Source organism: Lytechinus variegatus, chromosome 3 (genome assembly GCF_018143015.1).
Source record: "Lytechinus variegatus isolate NC3 chromosome 3, Lvar_3.0, whole genome shotgun sequence".
In the NCBI taxonomy this organism is placed as follows: domain Eukaryota; kingdom Metazoa; phylum Echinodermata; class Echinoidea; order Temnopleuroida; family Toxopneustidae; genus Lytechinus; species Lytechinus variegatus.
In genome coordinates, this window is record NC_054742.1 from 39,269,645 (window position 1) to 39,296,701 (window position 27,057).

General features: G+C 38.8%; 1 protein-coding gene across 1 annotated transcript; it reads left to right on the forward strand.

Annotated features, from left to right (window-relative positions):
* Nucleotides 1-10,604: 10,604 nt before the first annotated feature.
* On the forward strand, nt 10,605-14,025 carry LOC121412029 (metabotropic glutamate receptor-like). Its single transcript, XM_041604941.1, has 2 exons — nt 10,605-11,000; nt 13,957-14,025. The coding sequence occupies exons 1-2, from the start codon at nt 10,605-10,607 to the stop codon at nt 14,023-14,025; spliced, it is 465 nt and encodes a 154-aa protein (XP_041460875.1).
* Nucleotides 14,026-27,057: the final 13,032 nt, after the last annotated feature.

Below are 27,057 nucleotides of genomic sequence, written 5' to 3' on the forward strand. Positions count from 1 at the left end.
GAAATTTCAATTTGGGGAGCAAAACTGTTACAAAATGCTTGAATGTATCCGTTTTATTTCAATTGACTAAAAATGCTAGGGAAATGTATGAGAAATGTTTCGCAGGGTAAGTTTGATTTAGCCCTTTCTCCTTGACACAGCGTGAAAACGAGCATTTCTGCGCAAACAGATTTCTGCGAGCTTTACAAAAATGGACAGTGACCAGTCAAGTGTAACATTCATCTTTGGATAGATGAGACCCAAACCCAAGATTATATGCGAAAAAATTACCCACATATTTTTTAATTCCCAGGGCTTTTTCAAAGTATAAACTTTTTTTGATACGCACTGTATATACGGGGAAACTCTACAACGAATCGATGGTGGACTTTTACAGCAGATCATCCAAAGATTTGTACCGGACGAACAATTAAATATATATCGTTGTCCAGAGTCAAGAGATTCTGATGCTGTTCCAAACTTTCGACAAAAGCCTTTCAGTTCTCCAATGTGAATTGACTTGCAAATTTCGAAGAAATTGGCGCGTTATATGGAGTTTTCCCTTAGTAAATGCGAAAATTCTATATTAATACGATTCAGACAGAACTACATGTTCCATTTCCGGGTTCACTGTACGTGATAGATAATATGAAAATAATTTGGGTCATTCTAATTTTGAATTTATCTTATGTCATAGCTGTTAGATGTTTACAGTTGTCATGGTTGTAAAGATATTCTTACGTATATATATAATATTAAACAAGTACATGTATCCGGATACAGCTTTAGTCATATCCATGAAATATTGTTTCAGAGCTCGAAGGGTCTGTAAATTAGAAGGAGCATGTTGGTATGAAATCAATACCTAATAAACCTTGGCTGTGTCTATCCCTCCATCGACGCAAAACATTGACATCATTTCTCCCACAAATCGATCGTCTTGTAATAACTCGGTCCAACACGGATTGAGAATCCAAAACACAGAAAATATCTGAAATATTGATACGTGCAAGTCCCGAATGAGTAGTAATTTATTTTTTTCACGTGCGGTTGCAGTGGTTTAGTTTAGGATGGTTTTAACTGGTGATAGAAGTTATATCCACATATTATACCGTTTCAAGATTAATTGAAACGTTTTAGATATGAAGAATGACATAGAAAAATAGATGACCAATGATAAACAGAGAGTGAGAGAAAGAGAAAGAAAGGGAAGAGGGAGATAGGCAGCTTCTGTAGGGTTGTGCTTTCGTAATCCACAATTTTTATTTTCAAAATTAATCATGATTTCCAAAGACAACTGCGGTTGGGATTAAGCAATTTTCAACGGTCATAAAATTAATCTTTAATATATTAATTGCTGAAAATTGTTCAATTGTGATCGAAATCAAAGATCACGATTAAAGATTAATATCACGATTTGTAAGGCCGGGTGTGTCGTGTGAATGTATTGAATTCTTTGAAACAGATCTATAATGAGTTATTTCAAAAGTATAAGCATGATTAAAGCCTGAATCTGTAATGTTTCTAGATTTGAAACAATAAAAGTAAGAATCATCATAAAACACACATAAATAAATAGCTGTCTTGCAATGACTACATTGCATGGCGGAATGTTGATATTTCCCTTGAAATCCTTTAGTGCTTCCTTTACCATTTTTACTTGGACCAGGGTGTGAGAAGGGCCAAAGCGGGTGAGAAACATTGCTTGGACACTATTTCACCATCTACCGTCACATTAAACCATCATCAATTGAATTAACCTTTTTTGCTAGCTTCCCCTGGTCAACGGCATCTCGTTGACTTAAACTTTCACCTCCTTGGTCTCTTACAAGAAAGGATAGAGCAACGGTAGGATGAAATTTCAACAACACTTATAATCTTTCATGGCCATCCCCTGTGATCTGGCTAACGTCATTATACAATCAAATAATGAAAATCCCTATACGATTGAGTAGGCTGTATGCAAGGCTTGGTAGTTTAACAACACTATACAAGCCACTAAATCATGGATGGGGTAACATTTATATTGTTATTGTTAATGGAGAATATGAAAGTAATGGCAGAATGTTTTGCAGGCGGTGAACATCAGTCTCATGCAGAAATTTGCAGGTACGTTTGTGGGGGGGGGGGGGGGTAATTCCTCTGACTTGTTTAATGTCTAATTGTTTTTTTTCACAAGAGTGTAGGCCTGTATTTGCCTCTTAAATGTCCTTAATATCCAAGAACTTTAGGCAGAGTGAAAATCCCTGGCATTAAAAATGAGAGCAACAACATAGTTATAGATCTAACGTGTGTTGACTGTATTCGATTCTATGAGCGACTGTGACATCTTCATCTAAGTGTATGATGGATTCAGATTTTTTTAAAAGGCATGACTGAAAATCGTAAATCAAAATTTGTTTCACACCACGAAGATTATTACGAGGAGGTAATGAAATCTTGTCTATTTCAGCGACACTAATCTGCACTACGACAGTGGACATTCTAATTACAGGATGAATTTGTTTTATTAAGACCTTGATTTTTTTTCAAGTAATACAAGCAAAAATAGATCCATTGTTATCATGATTATAGAGGAATGAGATATGGGTCCCATTTCATAAAGATTTGTTATAATAGCATTCTCAATTTCTTTAACAAATTTACTATCAACCAATTAGATTGAAGGATTTCAGTAGCTTTTAACTGTTGTAAATTTTGTATTAAAACAAGTTTTATGAAACTGACCCCTGACTCGATATATCAAGCAATGGAGGTAAGGACTCGATTATAATGTCTAGCAAGTGGACTGTACCTACCAGGTCATCTAGCAAACTGAAAGTAAACGTACAATCAAATCTGACAGCCTTATATCTGCCAATGACTTGACTTTTGTTATGCATCGAGTATGTTTTTTTGTCCTGATATATCAAATTTGGCATGATTTGTATTTATAAAAACAAAAACAGTAAGATTTGACATTTTCAGGTTTATTTATCGAGCGTCACTCATAATTTTTGCTTTTATGATTTCAAAAAGGTGAAGAATTTGTCATTCTTAAATCTTTAGAATGCATCACTTGAGCACTTGAGTCTGGGTCTGATTCATTAATCTGTTCCTTATACGCAAGTTCATGTAAGCGCGTGCATGAAGGGCCAAATAATGAACGATGTGCGAGAAGAGCCAATGGATATACCGCACCGAGGTCAGCAGGACCGATTGCGGTATATCCATTTGGCGAGTCGAGTACAGAGTTCATTATTTAGGTCCTCTATGCACAAGAATGAGTGCATTATTTGTTTTATACCCCCATGTTACTAAGTTGCCCCGAATCCGAATACTATATTTGATCTAAATTCTGGATCTAGTCTAGGATCTATTTGTAATAAGTGATCACATAACTTATTCAGGCTGACCGTCTTGAATCCATTTAAGTTTAATATCCACAACCCTTTCTTCCTACGTTCGCCCACTTTATGCTTCGCTTTCTCCCTTTCGTCGATTTTTTGTCAATGAGTCCTTCATCTCGAAATATATCTTCCCTTTACTGTCTCTGCTGAAAATGTTATCACCTAGTACCATGGCTCTGAGGCTTTCCCTTCCTCTCTGTCCAAAGTAGACCATCACATCCAGGGAAACCTTGTTCTGGAGACAATTTGATGAATTTATTGTCTACCTGTCCACTTCCACTGATTTTCTTCGTGTCATCGATGTTTACAGGAGGTTTGTATACACAACAAAATTCCTCCATAAATCAAATTGCTGTAACTTTTGAACGGAATAACTTTGAAATATGATATTATGTAGGTTGTTTTCTACACTCAATAAACAATTCCTGGGGAAAAATGAGATGATCGGTTGAGTCATGCATGAGTAATCAAAGATTGAATTGAAAATGTTTCAAAATTAAAAGAGTGGTTTTTCAAATTGTGTAAAAACGAAATTGAGCAAAGGTTGTTTTAAGTGAATTTTATGGTGTTAATGCTGTTTTACTATCCATCATTTAGCCACTTCACACAACATTTTGATATCGTATGTTTATGGTTGAGTGAGCACAATGTTTTGTGACGTATCATCATACTAGGGTTTACATGGTTTATGGCAGTATCCCCTAAAACTTGTTAAAACATGTTAAAATTGGTAAATGTTGGTGGCTCCCCCAATTACTCGGCCCCTCCCCATTTTAAAATCCACCACTGATTTGTCCATAAATTCAAGTGATCCTGAGAAATCGTTATGGAAAGAAAACATTTATGCAGTATAAAGAGTATTCATTCCCAAGTTTTCGAATGTGCTCGCTCAACCATGAAAAGGTAAAAAGTTTGGAAAGTGTGTGATGACAAAACTAATGGATGATAAAAACTACAGCAATTAAGTCACATTTGAAACCAAATTTGCCCCCATTTTTCACTTTATTACCCCTAAAAATGAACCTGTAACATTGAAAATGCCCCTTTTCCCATTTTGATGCATGCCCACTCTTCCATGAATAAACATATCGATTTGATTTTTGCACAGAATTCTGCCCATAGGTTGATAAACATAACTCATAAATGATATTGCTAAAGACAGCCTTGAAAAAAGTTCCACCAGATTGAATAAGGGGTCACTTATTGTTAAACATATGCACCCATAGTGTACACAATGTCTGTGAGAGAGGAAGTCAAAATTTTAACAAAAATAGATGAGGGTTTGTTTCATGGATGTTTTTTTTTACTTCTGAGAACAATTTGTTCAAGATACTTCGCACATGACTTCAGATGAATACTATCCAAAAGGCGCGCACACCAAAATAATCATTCGATACGGCACAGAGTGGGACCAAGGCCTTAAACGTTCTTCTCATTTGCATAATTTTCGAACATTTTGTGCTCACTGAAGCATTGGACATCGGGATTTTCATAAAAATCAGATCAAATGAACTATGCAAGGAGGTATGTGACAGAAATCCAAAGTTAGCAATTGCATTTTTTCCAATAACGTAAAAAAGAGCTTATCACATTCCTCATGTTCATTCAAGTGTGAATGTGTAGTTAAACGCATTCGAATCTTAGAAGCATTTTAATGGTCATGAACATGACGTAAAAAGTTGAGAAAAGATCATTTCAGTTACCAAAATGAAACGATATTTGCCTATGATATTTGAAATTCGTATTTTTGTTTTCATTTAATGTTCATTGATCCGTGAAACGATGAATATTTTTTAAGATACTCTCCCAAAAATAAATGTCATTATATTAGATCATTTTTTTATCGATAGAAGTGTGTAAAAAAAATCAAATTATAGCAAATTTTAACTTGTGTTTATTCAACCGTGAAATTCAGCCAAAAATGATGAGAATTTGGAATTCGTTCCAATACGTCCATAACATTTATCCAGATGGTAGCTTATAAAATTACCTACACGCTCATGTAAACATGTATTTAAACTTGCATTGGTTCGGAAATTATGGATGTTTAGATTTTTTGTTGTATATATTTCATTCATTGAACTTATGAAACTTCGATGACGAGATGTCCATTTCTTTGGCGATGAACACCTTCCATACTCCAAATTTGATAGTTTGTAGAGACTTCTTTTTGTACAAGTTGTCATCTTCCTTCGTCAGGCTAGCAAAGACGCGATTCAAACACTGTCAAGCTCTCTGTCTTGTATGGAGTTGATGCAAAGACTCGAAATTAATTTCAACTAAACCACAAAATCTTTCAACTCGGTATTTGGCGAAACGTTCAACTTTTTCGTGTTCTTCTTGTCAACACTGTCCTAAATTTAATTTTTTTTTATCCGTCAACAAAACAAATCGTAATTCTCTTTGTTCATTCATACTGATAATCCAGTTTATATCCAACAAAGGACACGATAAAAACTGAGAAAAAAAATCCGTTGCAAGGTCAATCTAGCGCAGCTACCCTAACCCTACAAAAGTCGCGATTGCTCTACGTCGACGTACGTGTAGCTGACTGAAATCACAAGCGCGCATGGCGCGCTTTATTGCCCGCGTATTGGACCGATTGGTCTACAAAGTACACGAAGCACAACTGGAATTTCTGTTGTAAATTCGTTGGCGCGAACTTCGACTTACGATCGTCTGCGCTGCCGAGGACAGTGCAGACCTCGCACCATTCTGCACCCTGTTGTCAGAGTGCAGGACAGTACATTTGGTATGGCGTCAGAGTGCAGGCTAGTACATTTGGTATGACGTCAGAGTGCAGGATAGTGCATTTGGATGCCATAGTGCAATTCGCTGAATATCATGAGATCCGATTTGGACCAATCAGATTACATTAACATTCTTGGGAGTTGTATAATTACAATATTATTGTTTCAAGTATGACGTACAAGATAGCAACGCAAATTTGAATAGCCCACCCCCACACTCAGTTATGGCTGCCACACGAAACGGTGAACCAAAGTCGAGTGTATCAAAGAATATCAGATTGTATACATGTTTGGTAAAACAAGTGTTAATATATATATGTGTATATATATATATATATATACATTCGAAATGATACATCCATGATGCACATAAACACATGAACGATTTTTTTTACCTACGCACTTATAATAGCTCCATAGAGATATATACTAATAACGCAAACTAGTAATATACATGTATCTCTATGAATAGCACCGACCAATCTTATTAGTGAGTATGGAACGATCAATATTATTTCACGAATATGTCTTGATATATATATAATTCTGAACTGTAATTTTATTACATATAAGGCTAGGCTAAAATAAAGATTTCGAATAGTTGCTAAGAAGAATTTGAGATCAGTTGATATTAGTTTGAATATGAATTAAAATTATATACTTCTTTATTGGCTTGTCATACTCCCGTTGGTTGTAAAGTGGCTCATAATTTTACAAACATCTATTTCAAAACACCACCTTGATGTGATTGTGTCTATCTGCCGTTCGGGGACAAAGCGTAGACTGAAGCTTACATTTATCATTTTCTTGAAGGCGAGCGACTTGTTTTCATCCGTTGTTTTAACCCTACTGTTTCTTGCATTTTTTTGGTTTATATATGTTTGAGTATTGATGTTTAGCGGACAGGTGGGGTGTGCATATTAGTTGTCATATAACCTTAGTATACATGTGTATGTAACTGATAGCTTGAGGATGGGTCTCCAGGGCGCAAAGTAGTCCTACAATTGAATCAGTGTGTGTTCGTCTTGCAAACCTTTGAGGTCTTCGCCCAGTCACAGAAGCAGCAGCGCACACGATCTATGCACTGAATATTCAAACAGAATAAGATCAATCAAATTACACCAGCAACGTTAGCACCTGTGGAGTAAATATCAGGAGGGTTATCCCCAAAGAATATCATCCATGGTAAAATATATGAGATAACTTAATAGATTTTTTAAAAATGTGTGAGATCGGAGTGGCGTATTAGATGACACACACCCAACCGCGCCCTTATTTCAATCTATGATTCCAGTTCTTGAAAGAAGAAGAAGAAAAAACAGATTCCCTCTCAAACGCGTTCATAGATACCAATACTCAAACCAGTTGTGCCATGTTCATCTCAAGGATTCACCGTTGCATTACGGAAACATCTCCATTTATATATTAAGAAATATATTAAGAAATATTTCATTCAAATTGTATTCGAGCTCATATTACAAAAAAGACTCAAAACTATGTAAATTCATGAATGCCTCTTTTTTTGTATGAATAGAAACAAATTATCGGATGAAATGAACTACAATATTTAAATCAAATTTGTATGTATAACATTTCTTGTGTGTTGGGCAATCTTTTAGGTCGTCAAAATATCTTCAGTTTGAAAAGAGTATTATAGGACATAGCCTTTGTATATCTATTGGTTTAGAATACCCTCTTTATTGTGTTTAACGAACATTTCACGTTTACTTACAAAGATGGGTGTTATAAGATACCTCGGTCGTTGGATGTAATAAATAATTGTGGAACTATTGTTTTTAATGCTTATTTCCTAAATCCTCAAGTTTACATTTTTTGGGTGTAAACAAATACAGGGTGATATACATGCTTCAAAATCAGGTTCATACGCGCCGTGCATATATCCGGAAGGAACATGTCGTTCTCAGTTGTGATATGCTTTTATCAAACCAAAACCATTTTGTCCGATATGACTTTATCAAATTAATGAACAAGATGTATTTTGACTTGAATCCATAAATAACACGGGGTCATGGCATACATACAGTCATTTAATGCCAACTGTCATCGTTTTTGTCGTTTGGACATTGAATTCCTAGATTCAAGGATAGAGGAACCTCCATTTTGCTGTCTTGTTTGACGTCTTCCAGAAATGTATGTGGAAACATACATTAAGCTTCACAACAGATCAGAATATGCTGGCTTGGTCTTTGATGCTGATATTTATATCTCAATTTGAAATTTGATATAATGTCTATTATCACATTTGTCATGTAAAATGCATTTTCAATGATGAAGTCAATAGAAACAAAAACAAAAATGCTTTAAGATAATGAGGATTTCACAAAGTTTATCTGACAAGAATCAACGCAATTGGATTAAGATATTGTAGGTTGTTCATAGGTCGAGGATATTTTGACCGAATCAATCTGGTTTGAAGATAATGTAAGCGTAAACTTTCATTTCTTTGGAACGATCTCCCCCTACAAATTTGCCATGCTAATCGTGTTAACACATTTAAAGTTATGCTTAAAATTCATCTTTTTAAATTTCAAATTGAACATATATTTTTATTGGCCCATTTGATGGTATTTCTTTATTCCTGATCTGGTGAGAAAAAATTGTCAATTGTAATACTAGTTTTAATACATTTTATTGTGCAAATTATTTCTATTTTTAGTTTTTTTTTATACCTCATATTTCCTTTCTCTTAATCGCTTACAGGCAATTTGCGAATTTGCGGTATAAATTGTTATTATTATTATTATTCTTAAAGACAAAGGGCCCGTTTCGTAAAGAAGTTACTATAATGAGATAATACCATGGTATTGAGGCACAGAGACCATCCAAAATCAAGGTTTCTACGGTTATTACCTTAATCACACGTCTTTGACCTTGTGATGGTATCCAATGCACAACGCCCAAATTAGAGACGAACTTGATTATCGGCTAATCGGAGACATGAAATTGGAACTTTTGAACGATTTTAAATAAAGACTTTTCAAGCACAACCGTTCAGCGAACCCATATCCCGCCGCAACGTATTACACATATTTTCCTTAATAGGCTCTATGTAGAGCCTATGCAGCATATCATACTGCAATCATATAAACAACTTCCACATTATGTGACCGGAACTGTGCTTTTAAAATATCTTTCAAACAAGAGCGCTTCATTTTTTACAAGTCCAGATAACAATTACAAAACTCTTGACGTCAGACCCGGTGCATTTCAAAGATTACTTTCGTGGCCGTGATATGCCAGTGATAGCCAGACCTCAACGGTTTACCTATACGTTGCAAACATTTTATCCCTATTTGATGAATGATGATATGCAAGTCGGTATTGCTGGAGTGTTGAATATAGGCATGGAGCATGCACGCTCAGAACAAGCACGCCATCTCACGGATACCATGCACTAGCCTGACATGTGAACAGATTGCACCAATACGGTGAGAGTGGAAGGAAAATTACGTCGCTTCTCATTCGTAGAAAGTCCCTTTACCACTGTCAAGTATGTTGCCAGCCTGTGAGGATTGAGCGAACCCAGTCTCTAACAAGCGACGGAATCTCTTGTTCGCGCGGGTGTGTGCTCATGATGGTATTTTCAAATTGAATTGAAGCAGCAACCATCAAAAAGGGAAACCGCAGTGTGTTTGTTATTGACCAAAATGCATATGAAGTGCTCAATTTAAGGAGAAAAAAGCATAAAGTTTTGACAGATGCCTCGGTATATGACGATGGCGTATGTGAGCGTTTGATTTAATTGTGAAGGAATTTTCCACGTGAATGATAAACGCTGAAGGATCAACGTGCAGTTTAGAAAAAAGAAATTCTGCACTTCTTTTTTTCCCTTTAGTCTGACATGCTTGAAATTGATTACCACAAAGCTTTGATTTGTGAAGGTATTTCTTAAATAAAAGCGAAATAATGAGGAAAATTTACAACAAGGTGCAAGAATACAACCCAAGCCATGAAGCTTTGATAATTACTCCTTCTTTTATCATCCGTAAGTTCGACGGGGGCATAACTCACATTTTTATATTGAAAAGTGTTTCTAATTTATTATCTCTGCAGGGATACTAACGCATGATTGGATTTCGTACAATGGGAGTGCGGACGCGGGAAGAACAGTGCGAGGATTGGGAACTCGAAGGAGCCACCTGAAACTCGTTTGTATTTCACTGTCGGGATTCTATCAGGAAGTACTGCCAAATATTGTTCTCGAGTTTTTTGTTTAAATTCCAAACACTTACGGTATATATCTTATTCGCATGATAAGCCGACATGCAAGGTGGCCGCTGGCGAGTCACCCGGTGACACTTAATGAAACAGAGTTTTAAAGGATAGGAAATCCGAATTCAAATCGGTTGATATGAAAATGTATGATATCAGAAGATTGAACCCTGCCTCTAATCAAAGAACATTAAATGTAAAATGTATCATCTTACTTGTCATATACTCAGTTACATCATGTTGGTGCCAAAGTATGGAAAGAATCGAACTTCCAGGGGATGTGATACTTGGAGGACTTTTCCCCGTTCATGAGAACGGTAACCATGGCTGCGGCCAGTTTGATTTAGGTGGCTATCAGAGGCTTGAAGCCATGGTGTATGCCCTAAAGAGGATCAACAACGACCGACACTTGCTTCCTGGAATAGATGTCGGTGCTGTCATACTTGATACTTGCAGTAGGGATACCTATGCTTTGGAACAGGCTATGGAATTTGTTTCGTCTACAACGAACAGGATTGATCTGGACTCCTTTACCTGCCCGAACGGGAGCACTCCCCATTACGTGGCGCCTCAACCTACCGTTGCCGTTGTTGGAGCAGCGGCCAGTCCGGTCTCGAGTATGGTTGCAAATATACTGCGACTTTTTAAGGTAAGAAATATGAACATGATGAAGGAATATGTATACCAAACCGTATCTACAATATTATTTGATTCATAACCTTTTTATTCGTTCTTTCATAATTGTGTAAGACAAGTCCTTAACTATTGTGGCATCAACGTATGTTATCGTGATTATGCAATGATATCGCAGCGAATCGTTGACACTTGTTTTAGTCTTAATCTATGATACCAATAAGCTTAAGATTGTGGTATCTTAAAACACACTATGGTATTTGCTTCGAAACAAGTGTTTGTACTGATAACCTCTATCAGTGTTCTCCTTTAATAAACAAAATTGCTAACTCAGAGAAGGTTATTTTTTCTAACAGTCGGCTTTAAATGTTACAAAGTTAGCTTGACATGGATCTTTATTCAAAATAACTTTTAAATACTGGGCGGGGTCGGGGGATCACACAGTTGATCACTTCAAACACGATATAAAATTGTTAATGAACAAAGCAATACAAAGAAATAATTAAAAAATAATAATTCAGTGAATTACCAAATTGACTAATCAGATTATACATTACCTAAATATCTAGATAGGTTTGAATAGATTACTGGAGAAAGTGGGCAAGTAAACTGGAATTCAGAAGTTTACCCGAATTGCACGATGAATTGAACCCTTCCACAAACAACTTCATCGAAGTTATAGTAAATGATTAGACCCAACTATGATTAGCTTATAAAACATCACAATTGGTTGAAAGTAACGATTAGCAAATTTGTCCCTAAAGTGTTAAGTAAAGGCATGATGAAAAAACCTTAAACATAATCTTTCTCCCCTGGTCTCTTATCAATAGAAAATGATTTCTCAATAATGAAACACAATAGATTACTTGCAGCGGCGACTCATTTCAAAAGAAGATATATATATGGAAGCTTCTTTGTCGAGGGCGGCTCAAGAGACGGACTGGGTTTTTTCTTTCTTCTAAGTAATGAGAAAAATAATCAAAAGAAAGCAGAAGAGGTTGAAAAAGGAGAGCTGGTTCCTGCAACTTTAAACTACTAATTATTTGTATCTTCTGTGTTACTGTTTTTATTTCTCAATTACCCCAAGGCTGCCCGTGGCTGTGGCTAATAATGAACAAAAGATATCAAACTAAGTAATATGAATCATTGTTGGCGTAGTGAAAGAAATGAGGAAATAAACAGTGTGTCTGAGCGCACTGTTTAATAGCACCAATTACTTTTTGTGTACTTTGCTAATTTACGCAACTTAGCTAAACGTTCCCTGGTGTTTGAAAACGTATGTTGAGGTATGCGTGAATATTTTACCGAAACCACTAAGTCAAGGTATGCTATATATCAATATCAACAAAAGGAGATGTATTGTTTCAAGCTGTGAACAGTACCAATATTGGTTTCAGGAATATGTATTATTATTATTACTTGGAAAATCTTGCTTGGTCTAAGAATTCAGAAGTATTTTGAATGTTGCATGTTTGAGTCATTGTTCTACAAATACATTTGACGGATAGTATAAAAACTGAAGAATAGTTAAGAAGGGGGGTATACGCCATTTTACAGTGAATAGTCTAATTAAATCTTAAAGCCACCCCCTTTGAAGAAATACATTAATCTCATGAATAATGCCACAGTGTATTTTCCCAAATTATTTGGTAAAAATAAACATGCACATTTTGTTTGATGGGCGATTCCATACGTGTCGTACGGGACATTTTGATAACAAATTCTAGTTTCCTAGCCGAATGCCTGATTGAGCGATAAAATATTCTTTTTCGTCAATGATAAAGCTATAGTGGGTAGTCATGTGAAAAACTAATAACCAACACAAAAAATGGGTAAATTGTAGGTGAAAATGTTGTGTGTCGTACAGTCCCGTACGACACGCAACATTAAGCTCTAATTCACCTATGGACAACACATTTTTGTTGGTTGTCAGTTTTTTGCATGTTTACCCAGTAGTACTTTAATATAACCACAAAGCAAATTGAAGTTCTTCCTTCGTTTGGACGGCAGGTTGAAAAATGTTGAAAATGGCTGATTTTTTTATCATGGGATCGCCTTGATAAGAACACACAATACGACATTAAATGTATGCAATGTTGCGTGAACGTACTATGCAAACATTCTTTTTTTACCAACTATTCTACCCAACTAACATGCATGTTTCCTTTTCACATAATATGTTAGTGTATAATTAGGTTAAGTGTAATGAAAGATAGTACTTGATTATTTCAATCAACATACTGTCATATGCAAGCTGAGAATATATACGATCCCGTTGAAATAGGTAAATCTAATACACATTTAAGCATTACAGGTTATATGATGATATGTCAAATGAAATATTAGTATACAATGCAGCGCAGAGATCAGATCGATAATATTTTGTTGATCATTCCGTTCGTTCCACCTGCTCCGAAGATTATAAATCTAAAAATGTCATACAAAGTACATTCATAACTTTATATATGGGATATATGCTTTAATTCAAAGGAAAATATTTTTTCGTTCTAGTATCTTTTTGCTTATACATATATATTTTTCCGATTTAGTCAACTTGCCGATTTTCAATCATATTTTGTTTCAAATACACCTGGAGAAGACCAAGAGCTCAAAGCTTGCAAATAATGGGCGACGTGCAAGTTACATGCACGGCGATTTTTGTATTATTGTTATTATTAGCAGTATCATTATTATCATTCTCATTATCGTTGATTATCTTATTTCAAGTGGTCATCGGGAAAGGGCAACAAATAAATGATTATTTCAATAGCTGAAAAACACGAATTATGCACCAAGAATAATTTGAATTCTCACCAATATATCATTAACCTTAGTGAATTCAAATTTATCAAGAAATATTAAAAAATGTAAAATGGTTTGAAGCTCGAAAGCTTTGGGGAAAAAAATTTGATATAGAAGGTTGCAGTAAGGATATGGACCTTAATGCCATGTATGATCGAATTCAATTATAGGAAGGGAGTAGCTACGAATCAAAGGTGAAGGTTAACGAGACATTTCAGAAACCAAGGGCACGACGGTAGATTAAATGCAGTCTAAACAGGATTGCTCATAAAATATCAAACAAGCTATGAAAAAAAAATGGTGGCAGATGTCAGATGCCAGTGATTATCATGGTTCAGAGAACGCCGATGTCTTCATTTTTGTTGCAGAAATGGTTGTTTTGAAGAATGAAACAGAAAGCAATGGTGCTTAATAATTGTTGCTTCTAGTTTGAGCGGAGTCCAAAATGATTAATCATTTTGATGGGTATGCACGTGCATCTTTAGTTATAAACTAGAACTGAAAGTCTGATACCACTCTGAGAAATTAAGATAATTGGGGTATCGATAAACACCTTACCTGTACATTGTAAAATATCTTTCTTTCTGTTCATTTTTTTTCTTTGAGGATATATGTCACTTAAGTTTTTGATGGTACACTGGGACAAGTAGATTTTGAATTCCAATGGTTTCCATTTATTAAGGTCATAGGTTAACATTGATTGAACTTTTAACAAAATCTTAGCTGCAAGGTCCCACTTGTAACCTGTGTCTGCGATATGTTATAGAAATGAAGGCCCCCCCAAAAAAAATAGTAATAATAATAATAAATAAAATTTAAAAAATCACAGAAATCGTTGAGATAAAAAGTGACCGGAAACAACATACTAATTTCATCCCATATACACTAAAGTGTATATTAATCTTCCCCAAGAGATTTAGTGAATGATTTTTCAGTCTCAGATATCTTGATAGTGTCAGCATATTTTTTCTGTGTTTTTGTATCCTTATAAACAATGTTTAATACAGCATGAATTAAAAGTTCATCCTTTTATATATTTTTATATGTGCCTCAAATCATTGCTCCGTGACTTTATTGTGAAGTGGGTTTGGTATTTCGTGTTTGCTGCGGTTGATTGTATCAAGTCATTAGATTAAGTGTCATATCTTTATCCCAATGAATATTTACCAATCGTCTGAGTTATTTCTGAAATTCGCCTTTACAGGTGATGGCTAATGAAGTGAATTTAAACTGGGATTCGGCCCGAACTTCTGGTGATGTAGCCTTGTCTTTGGAATAAAGACTCGCAAAGAAAAGGGCAATTATTTTGGAATTAATTTTCATGATCTGATTAGCCATGATTTCTGTTTTTACTACATGCTAGTTAGGACATGGTTCAGCCAGTTGTTTGGCAAGTTGATATATTTTACCCACATTAGTTTCCTCACTGTCTTGAATATGCAATTATGATTTTCCTGAACAAAAGTTTAATGCTTGTCAAACATTAACGTCTACGATAGTATTGCTCTTTTTTATTTCCTATATTTTTTTCAGTCAGGTTGTCAACATGAATATTGAATGATATCATATGAACCAAAATATATTATTTGGATAAAAGAAACTTATTGTCACGCTGCATAGAACGTGAAATTTCGTGCCAGTGTTTGGTAATTCAGTATTGTAATCGAAGGGAGAAAATGATGTGTCACTAAACAGAAGTCTATGTGAAATTTCTTTCCCATTCATCAAAATCATCCAACGACCCAAACACTGTGAGCACATATCCACACGTCAATGCAACCATACCTTCACCAAACCCATTCCCACCTCACCAACAGACACACACACATACACATGCACACATCCACCCACCCAACCATGATGTAGAATGAATCACTTTTGTTTCTAAATCCAAGACTTAAAGGAGCTTGGCCAACATGATGTGTGGTCAAAATAATCGTTACCGTATATCCCTTTCAAAATCACTACAAAACACTGCAAAAGACATTTAAACAAAATATGTACTGAGAATAAATATTGAATCAACATGCAACCTGCCAAAACTACGTCAGTCATAAAATATCATAAAGCATAATGTTTAAAAAAATTTAAATCCAGGATGTCAATACATTATAGTCTTCATTTGGTGGGTGTGCGAGTTTGAATACTCCACGACTAGATAAATAGTACAATAAAACACTTGAAGTGTGACTCTGTTTAACCATGATTAAAACGGTGTGGCATCTCAGTTAGGTGTCTCAGAATTAAGAGGTGAAAACATCGTATTAAAGGGAACATGAAATACATACAAGCTCCAAAATATTATTTTGATTGTCTCTCACATATGTTTTCTTTTTAGAATTCAAACGGTAAGTGTGTGTGTATGTACTCTTTCAATATTATTTTTGTATTCATGATAAGTTTGATTAATTTTATGTTCTTTTGTTCATTAATTGATGCCCTATCTATTAAAGTATAATGGGAACAAAATAAAGACTGCATTGCATTTATCGATGTTTATTTAAAGGAAATTTCTAACAAAAAAGGACAAACATGGAAGACAACATATTTGTCTTTTCCTTGCTATCTAAAGCTTCTCGAATTAGAGAAATTTCTCTTGTCCTGTGACATAATTTTACTTTCTAAAATGTTCATTAATAGCATCATAAAATGTCATTAAAGCATTTTCACCTTTCTAAAACTACACTGACATCACTATCGTCATTGGCCGAATTTAGTTTTCTGACCCTAGATTTCTCATAATCATGTTTACTACAGTACAAAGATAGCCATTCTCTTCGAACTAACTATATGCTCTATTTTAAGCACTTTATCAACCTAAAGCCTCTACAATGTGAGTCATTATTTTAAGCCATGTCCTCTTTTTTTCAGATCTATATGAAATAGACTCCGGGGATGTAATTCCATCATCCTTAATGTTCATCAATATCATCATGAAATATTGTCTAAAAGCATCAAGGAGAAATTGTCTCACTTATTTAAGACCGTTCACGTTTTGTAAGAAGAAAACAATGTCTGTGTTCTCACCTTGATAAAAGTGAGTAAAAGGAAAGGTGACATCGCCATTTCTGACTCACAAAGCCACCTTATAGAAAAGTAGAAATTATGAAAATGGATACACGAAATTGTAAATGGAGAAATGGCCATTTTTAGAAAAGCTAACATGATGAAGATATAATCTAGAATATCTATAAATGTGTATCCTATTTAAAACTGCTCTTCAGTCCACCTTCAAGCAGTGATGAATCTCTTTTAGTGTACGTAATTTTTTTTTTTAGATATTTAAACCGAAATTAAGGTTTCTGTTAAAAATATATATGAATCTGAACATCTTTATCACAAATAACTTGTGTTGTTTGTTGCAGTTTCACCGAGAATTGTATCCGAGTTATTCCCGAGAGAGTTTTTTTTTATAGTTATTTCCGAGAAGTGTTCACCTATTTTCATTCATTTTTATTTATCATAACATCCAAGTTTCTATTAGAATTCATCATCAAGTTGATGCACTTTAGTTAACTTGCCTCATACACTAATTTACTTCAATAACTCCATACATCTACTTGATTTGCTAGTTCAGCCCTCTGGACTGCCATACCCGAATAGAACTCCCAAGGATTTAAAAAGCGCGAGCGCGCCCTCTCCCGTTCAGGCTTACTACCCATGATCACCGCGCAATTAGCGTCCATCTTCCTCTTTTGCTTTCGGCAAGCCACCTGTCAAGACGTGCTCAGATAAGTCTCCTAAGAGCTCAAATCTTTTTGAGCTTTGGTATATTATTTTCGCTTATCTGTGGTGCATTCTCCCTTTTAATTTCAATCTTTCCATTTGTGTGTAAGATTGTGTTCAGAATTTACACTTGGCGTGACTTTTTAGACGTGTTTTTGGTGACACTTAAATTGTTTTTCTAACGTTTGAGTTCTCGTCGCGCCGCATCGCTAGCGCGTTCGCGAGGCACCGGGCTTGGCCTGCCTACGTGGCAGCAAGCCTTCACCACCTGTCATGGTTATTGTTCTTCACGTTCAAAGCGTGGTGGCTTTTGGTGCCGTTTTTGAATTGAATTCTAGACAGCCTCTACACTTTGTTGTCGAGGGTGTTATTGTTATTTCTTTTTGCAGGTTGGGATCTTCAACTCTGTTCCTTCCTTGCTTTCTGGAATTGATTTATTAAGATTTTCGATTGATTATTGATTGATTAATTCTTCAATTCTCTTTCCTTTCTGTTCTGAATAAATTTCTTAATTGATATTTTATTCACAGGCGGATCTTAAAGCTCAATTCCTTTTTCCTTTTGTTCTGAATAAATTTCTTGATTGATATTTTATTCACAGGCGGATCTTAAAGCTCAATTCCTTTTCCTTCTGTTCTGAATAAATTTCTTGATTGATATTTTATTCACAGGCGCATCCTAAAGCTCAATTCCTTTTCCTTTCTGTTCTGAATAAAATTCTTGATTAATATTTTATTCACAGACGCTTCGGGGATTGTTTAATTCGACTTACGCAATTATACCTGATGATTGTTTGGTTATTCAATCCCCCCTAAAAAAAAAAAAAAAATTGTTCTTTACAGGTGGGGTCTCCTTCCTGTTAGAAATTTTTTTGACCTGTCCCGGAATTGTTTTCTTCGTTCAATTCCCTCTTCCCTCCTAGTCTTATATATTTTTTTATTTCGACAGGCGGGCTCTACGATTCCCTTTGAGGATTTACTGTGTCGTTCTTCCTCTTGGAATCGTTACTAGAGACGTTCCTCCTTCCTCCTGTTCTGAATTTCTTTACCTTTCCACAGGAGGTTACTTTTTTTTCCTCTTGGAAATTATCGTAAAATTTCTCTTATCTGGAATTATTTGTCTCTCAATCCCTTTTCTTCCTGCTCTGAAATGCTTGTTTTTGTGTTTCTTCGCAGGTGGAAACTTCGTTCTCTTCTGAACTTGCATTCATTTTTGAATTTTTGTTTCGAATTTTTCCTTCGGGCACAAAAAAAAGAGAATATAGTAGGGGAACCTTGTAGGAGTCTCTTTTTTCAAAGTCTCCGACCTCCTTTTTATTTTCTTACAGGCAGATACCTAAACTATTCTTAGGTTCTTCTTCCTCCCTACCCCTCCCCTCTTGTTTTGTTCTGTTTGCTCAAACAAACTTCTTTTAGGAGGAGGGAAAGACCACTCCGGTCTCCACTTTTAATCTAAGCGAGATCTTTGTAAAAAAAAAAAAAAGAAAAAGAAAAATTCTTGTTTTTCCTTTTTCAGGGTAGAGAGAGGTATCTTTGAATGGGACTAACACAGCCCCAGAGGACCTGGTGCCCTCCACGGGGACCGTCCCGATTGCAAGTTACAGAAGTCGGCCGCCTCCAGGCGAGCAGGAGGGACGCCGCGGTGAGCGCCCAGCGGCGGTGAGTATGAGGGTGCGTCGATCAGCATTCCGAATTTGCGGTCGGATGCTAAGAGAAGGAAGGCCGAGACTGTGGTGCCACGGTCTCGGACAAAGGAAAAAGTGGTAGCCAAGGCTTCCAAGCCTAAACTAGGTCCTGCCGCCGCAGCACCCATAGGGCTATGCGACCCACCGGCTACCGGGTCACCAGAAGTCCGGAGGGAGAGTGCGGTTCTCTCCCCCCGGCACAGGTCAGGATCTCTGCCGTATAAGTCGTCCTCCGTTGACAGCATCGGGAGAGATCGCCCAGCCCCTGACCGCGAGAGGCGTCACACAGACTGTAACCACAATCTGATCGTGACCACAATCTGACCCCGTCAGATTCGGGTGAAGTTTCGTTGTTGGCGGCCGCCCTGCCAGGGGCGGCAAATCGTAAGAGATCACCCGTGCCTCTTGTGCCTTCTTCTGCTCCGGCCACGCCGGCGGAGCCCGCAAAATAAGAAGAAAAAGAAGAGGTCGAAGGAGAGGTCGGCCAGCCCTGTTGCCATGGGCATTCCTCCTTCAGACCCTCTTATCGGTGGCCAGATGTTACAGTCATACATGTTATGCTGCTATATTCTGCTACCGCGAGAGGCGTCACACATCGGGCTGTGACCACAATCTGACCCCGTCAGATTCGGGTGAAGTTTCATTGTCGGCGGCCGCCCTGCCAGGGGCGGCAAATCGTAAGAAATCACCCGTGCCTCTCATGCCTTCTTCTGCCCCGGCCACGCCGGCGGAGCCCGCAGAAAGAGAAGAAGAAGAAGAGGTCGAAGGAGAGGTTGGCCAGCCCTGCTGCCATGGGCGTTCCTCCTTCAGACCCTTGTGTCGGTGGTCAGATGTTACAGCTATTCATGCTGCTACATTCTGCTACCACGAGAGGCGTCACACATCAGACTGTGACCACAATCTGACCCCGTCAGATTCGGGTGAAGTTTCGTTGTTGACGGCCGCCCTGCCAGGGGCGGCAAATCGTAAGAAATCACCCGTGCCTCTTGTGCCTTCTTCTGCCCCGGCCACACCGGCGGAGGCCGCGAAGAAGAAGAGGTCGAAGGTGAGGTCGGCCAGCCCTGTTGCCATGGGCGTCCCTCCTTCAGACCCTTGTGTCGGTGGTCAGATGTTACAGCTATCCATGCTGCTACATTCTGCTTTCGAGTAGTGCGGGTTCACCCCACCCTCGACGTCTACTCACCCCGCTGATGCCCCTGAGCATCAAGCGAGACAAGTGGGCAATAACCACCAGACACCCGGGAAATCCTCGAGCGATTCTGTTAAATCGCCAGCCAGTGCACCGACTAACCGGGTGCCCCAAGATCGCGTGTGCTTTCCAGCATTTTCGTCGATCTCAGAGCACGTGTCCCAGCCGACACGCGGGGCCACCCCGGCGCTTACTGGACAACCCCCCGGTTCAGTCCATAGAGCGAGACTCCCTTTACGAGGACAACCCCTATCCCGCGGTCGACTTTTCAGTAAGCGCTCAGGCGCTGCTTGACAAGTATCTACCTCACATCTACCCTCCGAGCGGGGGTATTGATGAAGCAAGGGAGTCCATATTTTCTCGCCCCGCCTCTTCAGGCGCTCCGAGCTCAATCGGCCGAATTGGGGGTCTCGGAGAGTGACGGGGTCGCTCTAGACGAGGCGGCTCCTACGACGAGGAAGCCGCCAGCTCCGTGGGTGTAAACCCACCCCCGCTCTGCTGCTGCCCGGAAGCGCCAGGCTCCGGCGCCGCCGTCTCGATATTTTCAAGCCTCTCGAGGCTAGCGAGAAGGCAGAGGCAGGGGGGGGGGCGATTATTATGCAGGTACTCCCGAATTCGCCCTCTACGTCAAGCTCACATACGGCGACGACTCCTTCAGCGGTAACTCTCTCCATTCTTCCCCCTAAGCGGGCCCGTAGATTGGAGGTATGAATCTCTTACATACCGCATGCCGCACTTCTCTCGTGAGAATGTTTGGCTGCTTTGAGAGGACAACCTATCACGTCCGCGGACCGTCCGCCCAGGCGACGGGACCGTCGCTTTTCTGGCCTGAACCTCACTTTCTATTCGAAAGTAAGGGTGCCCTGTCTTACTTAGCTCCTACCCTTGCAACGCCAGAGTCAGGGCTAGTACAGACACCCGTTCTCCAGCGATCGCCGCTGAAGAGAGGGCGACTCTGATATGAGCACCATCACCGCTCAGCGGTATGTCTCACTATCTCATAGCTCTCCGAGCTTATGAGTATGTATATCGGATCTGAATGTCACGGCGATTAAAAGTTCTCCTGTGCTTAATAATCACTATGCCTTCACCACCCGGTGCATTATGGTTATGTTAACCTATTTGTCTCGTATTCGGGCGGCTCGTACGAACCCTGCCCGAGCTGCCATCACCGGTCGTCCCCCCGGACACCGCCGGCAGCACCCGCACCGAATACGTGGAAGGAATCAGCTTTTCATATGCTAGATATCCCTCCTGTTGACATTCACAGCTGTTCCCCGAGTCTTTCCCGGTTGGGTAAACATCATCTCGGAGGAAAGTAACCGCCGTACATCTCATGAGATTGTTGGCTATGTACGCGCGTTCAAACTTGTTTAAAGCCCCAGGATTCTCTGTCGGCATTCTATGCCTACTTTCTGGGCACACCCACCGTACCGGGTCGGCGAGTTCACACCAAACTGTACACCGCCAGACCATCGGTCGAGCTCTAACTGTCTATCTTATAGACTGCCCTCTATGTGGGTCAATCTTGCGGGCGTCTCCGCCGCTCCCTCCTTGTGCGGAGTGGTCTACGGTGGATGTCTTTACCGTGCCCGTTAGTCGAATCGGCTTCTTAGAAATTTTTTTCACGGCACACTCGAGTCGCCCCGCATGCTGCTTTCATCCTCCTTCCATGCAAGGCATGTGGCCAGGGTCACCGCACGACCGAGGATGATGTAACAGTGGATGGATGTATGCTTATGCCTTCCTAACCACGATCACTACGACCCGCCTTCTCTCGGGCCGACTGTGGATGAGCCTCTCCATGTACGTGATTTACTTCACTGGAGTTCTTCTTTTAGAAATTTAGATTCTCATCCCCCGCTGCTTAGGGCGTCATTTTTGCCGCCCCCCCCCCGCAGCTTTTTGGAGCTCCTTATCTTACCGATATCGGACTGTTCCACGCTGCCGCAACCGGCGCCGGCGGTGCTCGCTCTTACGATCACCTGAGAAACAGGCCTTGTGACTGTTTTCATAAACAACTGGTTCTCACCGCAGACTGATGGAAATTTTGTGATTACTTCCTCAAGTCTCGCTTGTTTCTTCAAGCGAGGACTTCGACACTCTTAGCCAGTTTCCGTCCCTAACTTGATAGGACAGGGCCGTTGCTACCTCATTCGATTCCGTTGGGAATGTAACGGTTGAGGTATCATATCTGGCGATGTCTGTTCGTTTAGAGCATCTCTTGATGGTCGTTTACACGTAATATCGTGACAGATTTTTTTTCGCCAGCTCCCTCTGGCGTACACTTGCTGCTGCTAGGGATTCCCCCGCCCAGCGGACAGCCATCGCAGCCTAGCCTCACGGGCTCTCTCGGCGATGGTGGCTTGAGCCAAGCCACCTCTTCCACCGCGGGCACTGCACCCTCAGATGGGTGCTTCAATCAGTATGGGAGAAAGGGGATCCTGAGTTCTCTCTCGATCACTCGGTCTAACACACTTTTGTCGTGATGTGTACCGCGCTGTATCCCTGACACGCCCGGTTGAGCTGTTTTGACCAGACTGCTCTATTCTACATAGGCAACATGTCCGCGGCATTCCTTATTAACAGGATGGCACTCAGTCGCTTTCTCGACCCTTGTCTGCCTTACGAGTGGTTTTCTTCCTAAATCCCTACTCTCCGTCGTTCCTGGTCCCCTTCGGACCGCTAGTAACTTTTTACCACAGCTCTCTATCAGAATTCTGCAGATTTCTGCCCTCACGCATTTGAGACAGATATCGAATTCTGGGCGCTTTCTCCCACGCGGAGGCTTCCCCTACAGAAATTTCCAAGCTTGCGGGAAGCGTGCGACTAGCTTGCGCAAGCTTGCGGCATGCTAGTAACTAGCATGCGGTTAGCTTAATAAGCGTGTGATATGCGTGCAGAGTAATAGTTAAGCGATCTTTTAGCGAGCAGGGACTGTTCGCTAGCATGCACTCGCTTATTAAGCGAGTGCCCTGCTAGTCGCATGCTAGTTACTAGCAAGCGGCACGCTTAAATTTCGGTAGGGGTTCTGAGATATCTCGCCTTCTCAGATTGGTCGATTGATCACTTACTGAGCCTTAAAAGCTTCAGTTTTCCGATCACGATTCTTGTTGAAATTTTCAACAAATTTCAATTCTTACGCTCTAGTCAGCAGGTGATGTTGTTCTCCTGACACTAGGCCGAGGGCCCATGATACTTAGTATTCCTGAGTATACAGGGCATTCCTCTCGAGGACATTTTTGAGGGCCGCCTTTTGGCGCTCAACTAACTCCTTCACTTCTTTCTACTTGAAGGACATTCCGTCCAGCGAGGCGAGATTTGCTGCTTCGGCGCTTAAAGCAGCTGCGGCTTTTTCCCCCTCTCCCTAAATTTCGTTGTTTTTGTTTTTTCTTTTAAATTTTCTTAGGCTTACAATTGAAAACATGCCTCCCTACGGTTTGAGTCCGTGCTGGTCTAGCAAATCAAGTAGATGTATGGAGTTATTGAAGTAAATTATGAAAATACTTACCTGATTTTCTTATTTACGAGATAACTCATACATCTACTTGATACCCTCCCACCGACCCTCCGCCTTGCGTAGCAACATGTTTCAACGTATGGGCTTGCGAAAGGTGAGGAAGATGGACGCTAATTGCGCGGTGATCATGGGTAGTAAGCCTGAACGGGAGAGGGCGCGCTCGCGCTTTTTAAATCCTTGGGAGTTCTATTCGGGTATGGCAGTCCAGAGGGCTGAACTAGCAAATCAAGTAGATGTATGAGTTATCTCGTAAATAAGAAAATCAGGTAAGTATTTTCATAATTTACAGGATTTCAGACGCATATTTTACCAGAGATGGATCCTTACGGGGGCTCGTGGCGAGGACCCTCCCCCAAATCATTGGGGGAAATGATGGGTAATTATACGCAATATCAATAAATTCATTATATCGTAATATAATGAAATTTATGACGTAATTAAATGGTTTGAATTAATCACGTTTTACGATGAGAAAAAAATGATTAGGAATTATGAACCCGGCAATGAATAAATTTACGCGATAATCCTATAGACAGGAAAGCGTTTAAGTTGCTCAGTGAAAGAGATGCCAAAATCTAGATTTAAGTGATGATAAAGATACTAAAATACGCGATTTTCTCTTAATATATTTGTTTTCCTTAGTCTTTTATGAATTATATATTTGTCTTAAACTCAATAATAATTTTGATAATAATGATAATGATATCGTCATTGTTTTGAAAGGTGCTTGCTAAAAATGTTAATATAGATCCATTTTAGTGCCAACCTACCCCTTTGTGAAATTCTGAATCTGCCCCTTATCGGTTACATTGATATGCATTGGAAGGTTAAAACCTCCCGTCCTTTTAACTGTTCACATTTCATTAGTTCTGACATTGCAATCGATTGCTTCTCATTAAATGAAGCATGTTGCCACTCTAACCAGAAAGTAACAAATGCCAACAATAGAGGTCTAGACTTTTTAGTTCAAACTTTGGAGCCCTTCGACCACCTGTCGTCTTCCAATGAGATATGGCGGATCATGTTGCCGATGACGTTAGTGTGCCAAAGGGGTTACACTCACGGAAAACCGTGGTATTGCAGGCTAAAAGAGTTTAGAAATTGATTTTTCCCTTTTGGGTATATCAGGTCAGAGATAATCCTTCATGCTGGTACCAGAGTGTTACATTTAGTATCGAATGCCCGCATTTTCATGAACATTACGATTCGAAAGTTAAACTTGCAGTCATAAGGCGTTATGAAATTATTCAAAGTCCTACTCTTGACAAAAAATGAGACTGGACAACAATTCAGTGTTTTGTATAGGTCAATCGAATTTTTTTGGGAACAGAGTTACGTAAATCGTGATTTTACTTAATGTCAACCACTGATGGAAGTGTTTCAAGTTGTGAAGGGATATCGGGTGTACAAGTGAGATATGGTTTCGTGAGCATTGAGAGAGGAATTTCAGACATGCTTTATTTTAGCCATATTTGGATAAAAGTTACACACCACTTTGCTAATTCGGTTTTAAATGTATTAAGAGTTAACAAATATTTTATTCGTGAACCTGTTGCGAATTTCTGTCTATAAACACATGTATATTTGGCCTATGAACTAAATTTGTGGCAATATGTATGGGTAGATTAAACAGTGAGTTTTGTACGCACGCATTGGCGTGTGCTAGGGTGTGTGAGGGAGGGTGTGTGTGTGTGCGAGAGACGAAAGTGAGAAACAGAAATAGACGTAAGATAAAGGCCTGTAAGCAGCACAATATGTGCCAACTATTAGATGGATTAATTTATTTAAGATCTCAAGATAAAATTTGATTTCTAACGTTATCAATATAATAACGGAGTAACAATACTTTCAACCTTCTTCATTACGTTTCCTGGTGCATATTCGTGAACGATTACAAATACCTATCATCCTATATGAAACAAAATTTGTATAAATTTGTAAAACCTTTATGACTTACATGTACATACGAATTATCAAAAGGGGATATCATAACAAACCATACTCTCAATCTTTTCCGACGGTATTTGGCAAGTGAAATTGGGGTTCCTCGTAACCGTCTAAAATCATGCCGAGGTATTGGTTAGAATGGCCTGACATTATCATTCATTTTACATAGAGCATGATATGCAGTATTTATTCTTTCGATTAATCTTTAAAATACAAATTTTCTTCTGATATGAGAACTATAACAAACATCCACCGATAAAGGAAACTGCAAAGATAAAACCTTATACCTGTGATATATGTTTCGAAAGGGAATTACAGATACTAGTTCGATAAGCAAGGTCAGGGAGCTATTTCATGATAGAAACCGATTTCAATCAAAGCAATCTCTACCTTAGGTATTGGGCAAGGAGAAACAAGCTAGATCTTAATAGCTTTATGAGTTACAGACGTAAGCCCGGCAATCTCCAATATTTATTTCAATTAGATGGTGCCTAGGGGATGGGTCTGTCTTGTTCATCAGTTGGATTCCTGCATTTTAGATTCATCTAAATTTATCGCACTCATACTGACCTCTCACGTCGAAGGTACATGCAAGAATGTGTCAACCAGATGACATAACTGGGAGCAAATTAGCTTTAATTTCTTAATTCCACCCTGAATATGACACCCTAACTCTTCCTGCATAAAATGCTGAGCACAAGAATGTTTCACCTTAAGAGGATATTTTCTTTTTCATTAGATTTAGAGTATTCCAACTGTCTTCGACTTCTTACATATTATTTTTTTTCTTAAAATTCATGAATAATTGAACAAAGCTTTGCTTCAATTATTTATTATTGTGAGAGTGAATTACAGAATAATCTTTCTCGGATTGATTTGGGAATTTAAAAAGCCATACGTGAAAATTTCGATGATATATGTTGTGGCATTTCCAAATGATCACACGCACTAAAAAGTGTTCAACACGAATGAGTTTTGGTCAATAATGATTATTTTCATCTCTCTCATAACTTGAAAGTTTGATCAACCCTTTTTTCTCGTCTTCACCAATATGGCGTTCTGAAATAGGCGCCATAGTATCACTTCAGAAAATCCCATTCTTAAGTCTAAGTTATGCTAAGCAATCGAATTAAGGGTGCAACAAGAATACTCGTATATTCACCGATGATTTGTTCCAAAGATAATCATTGTCCAAAAAAAATTCA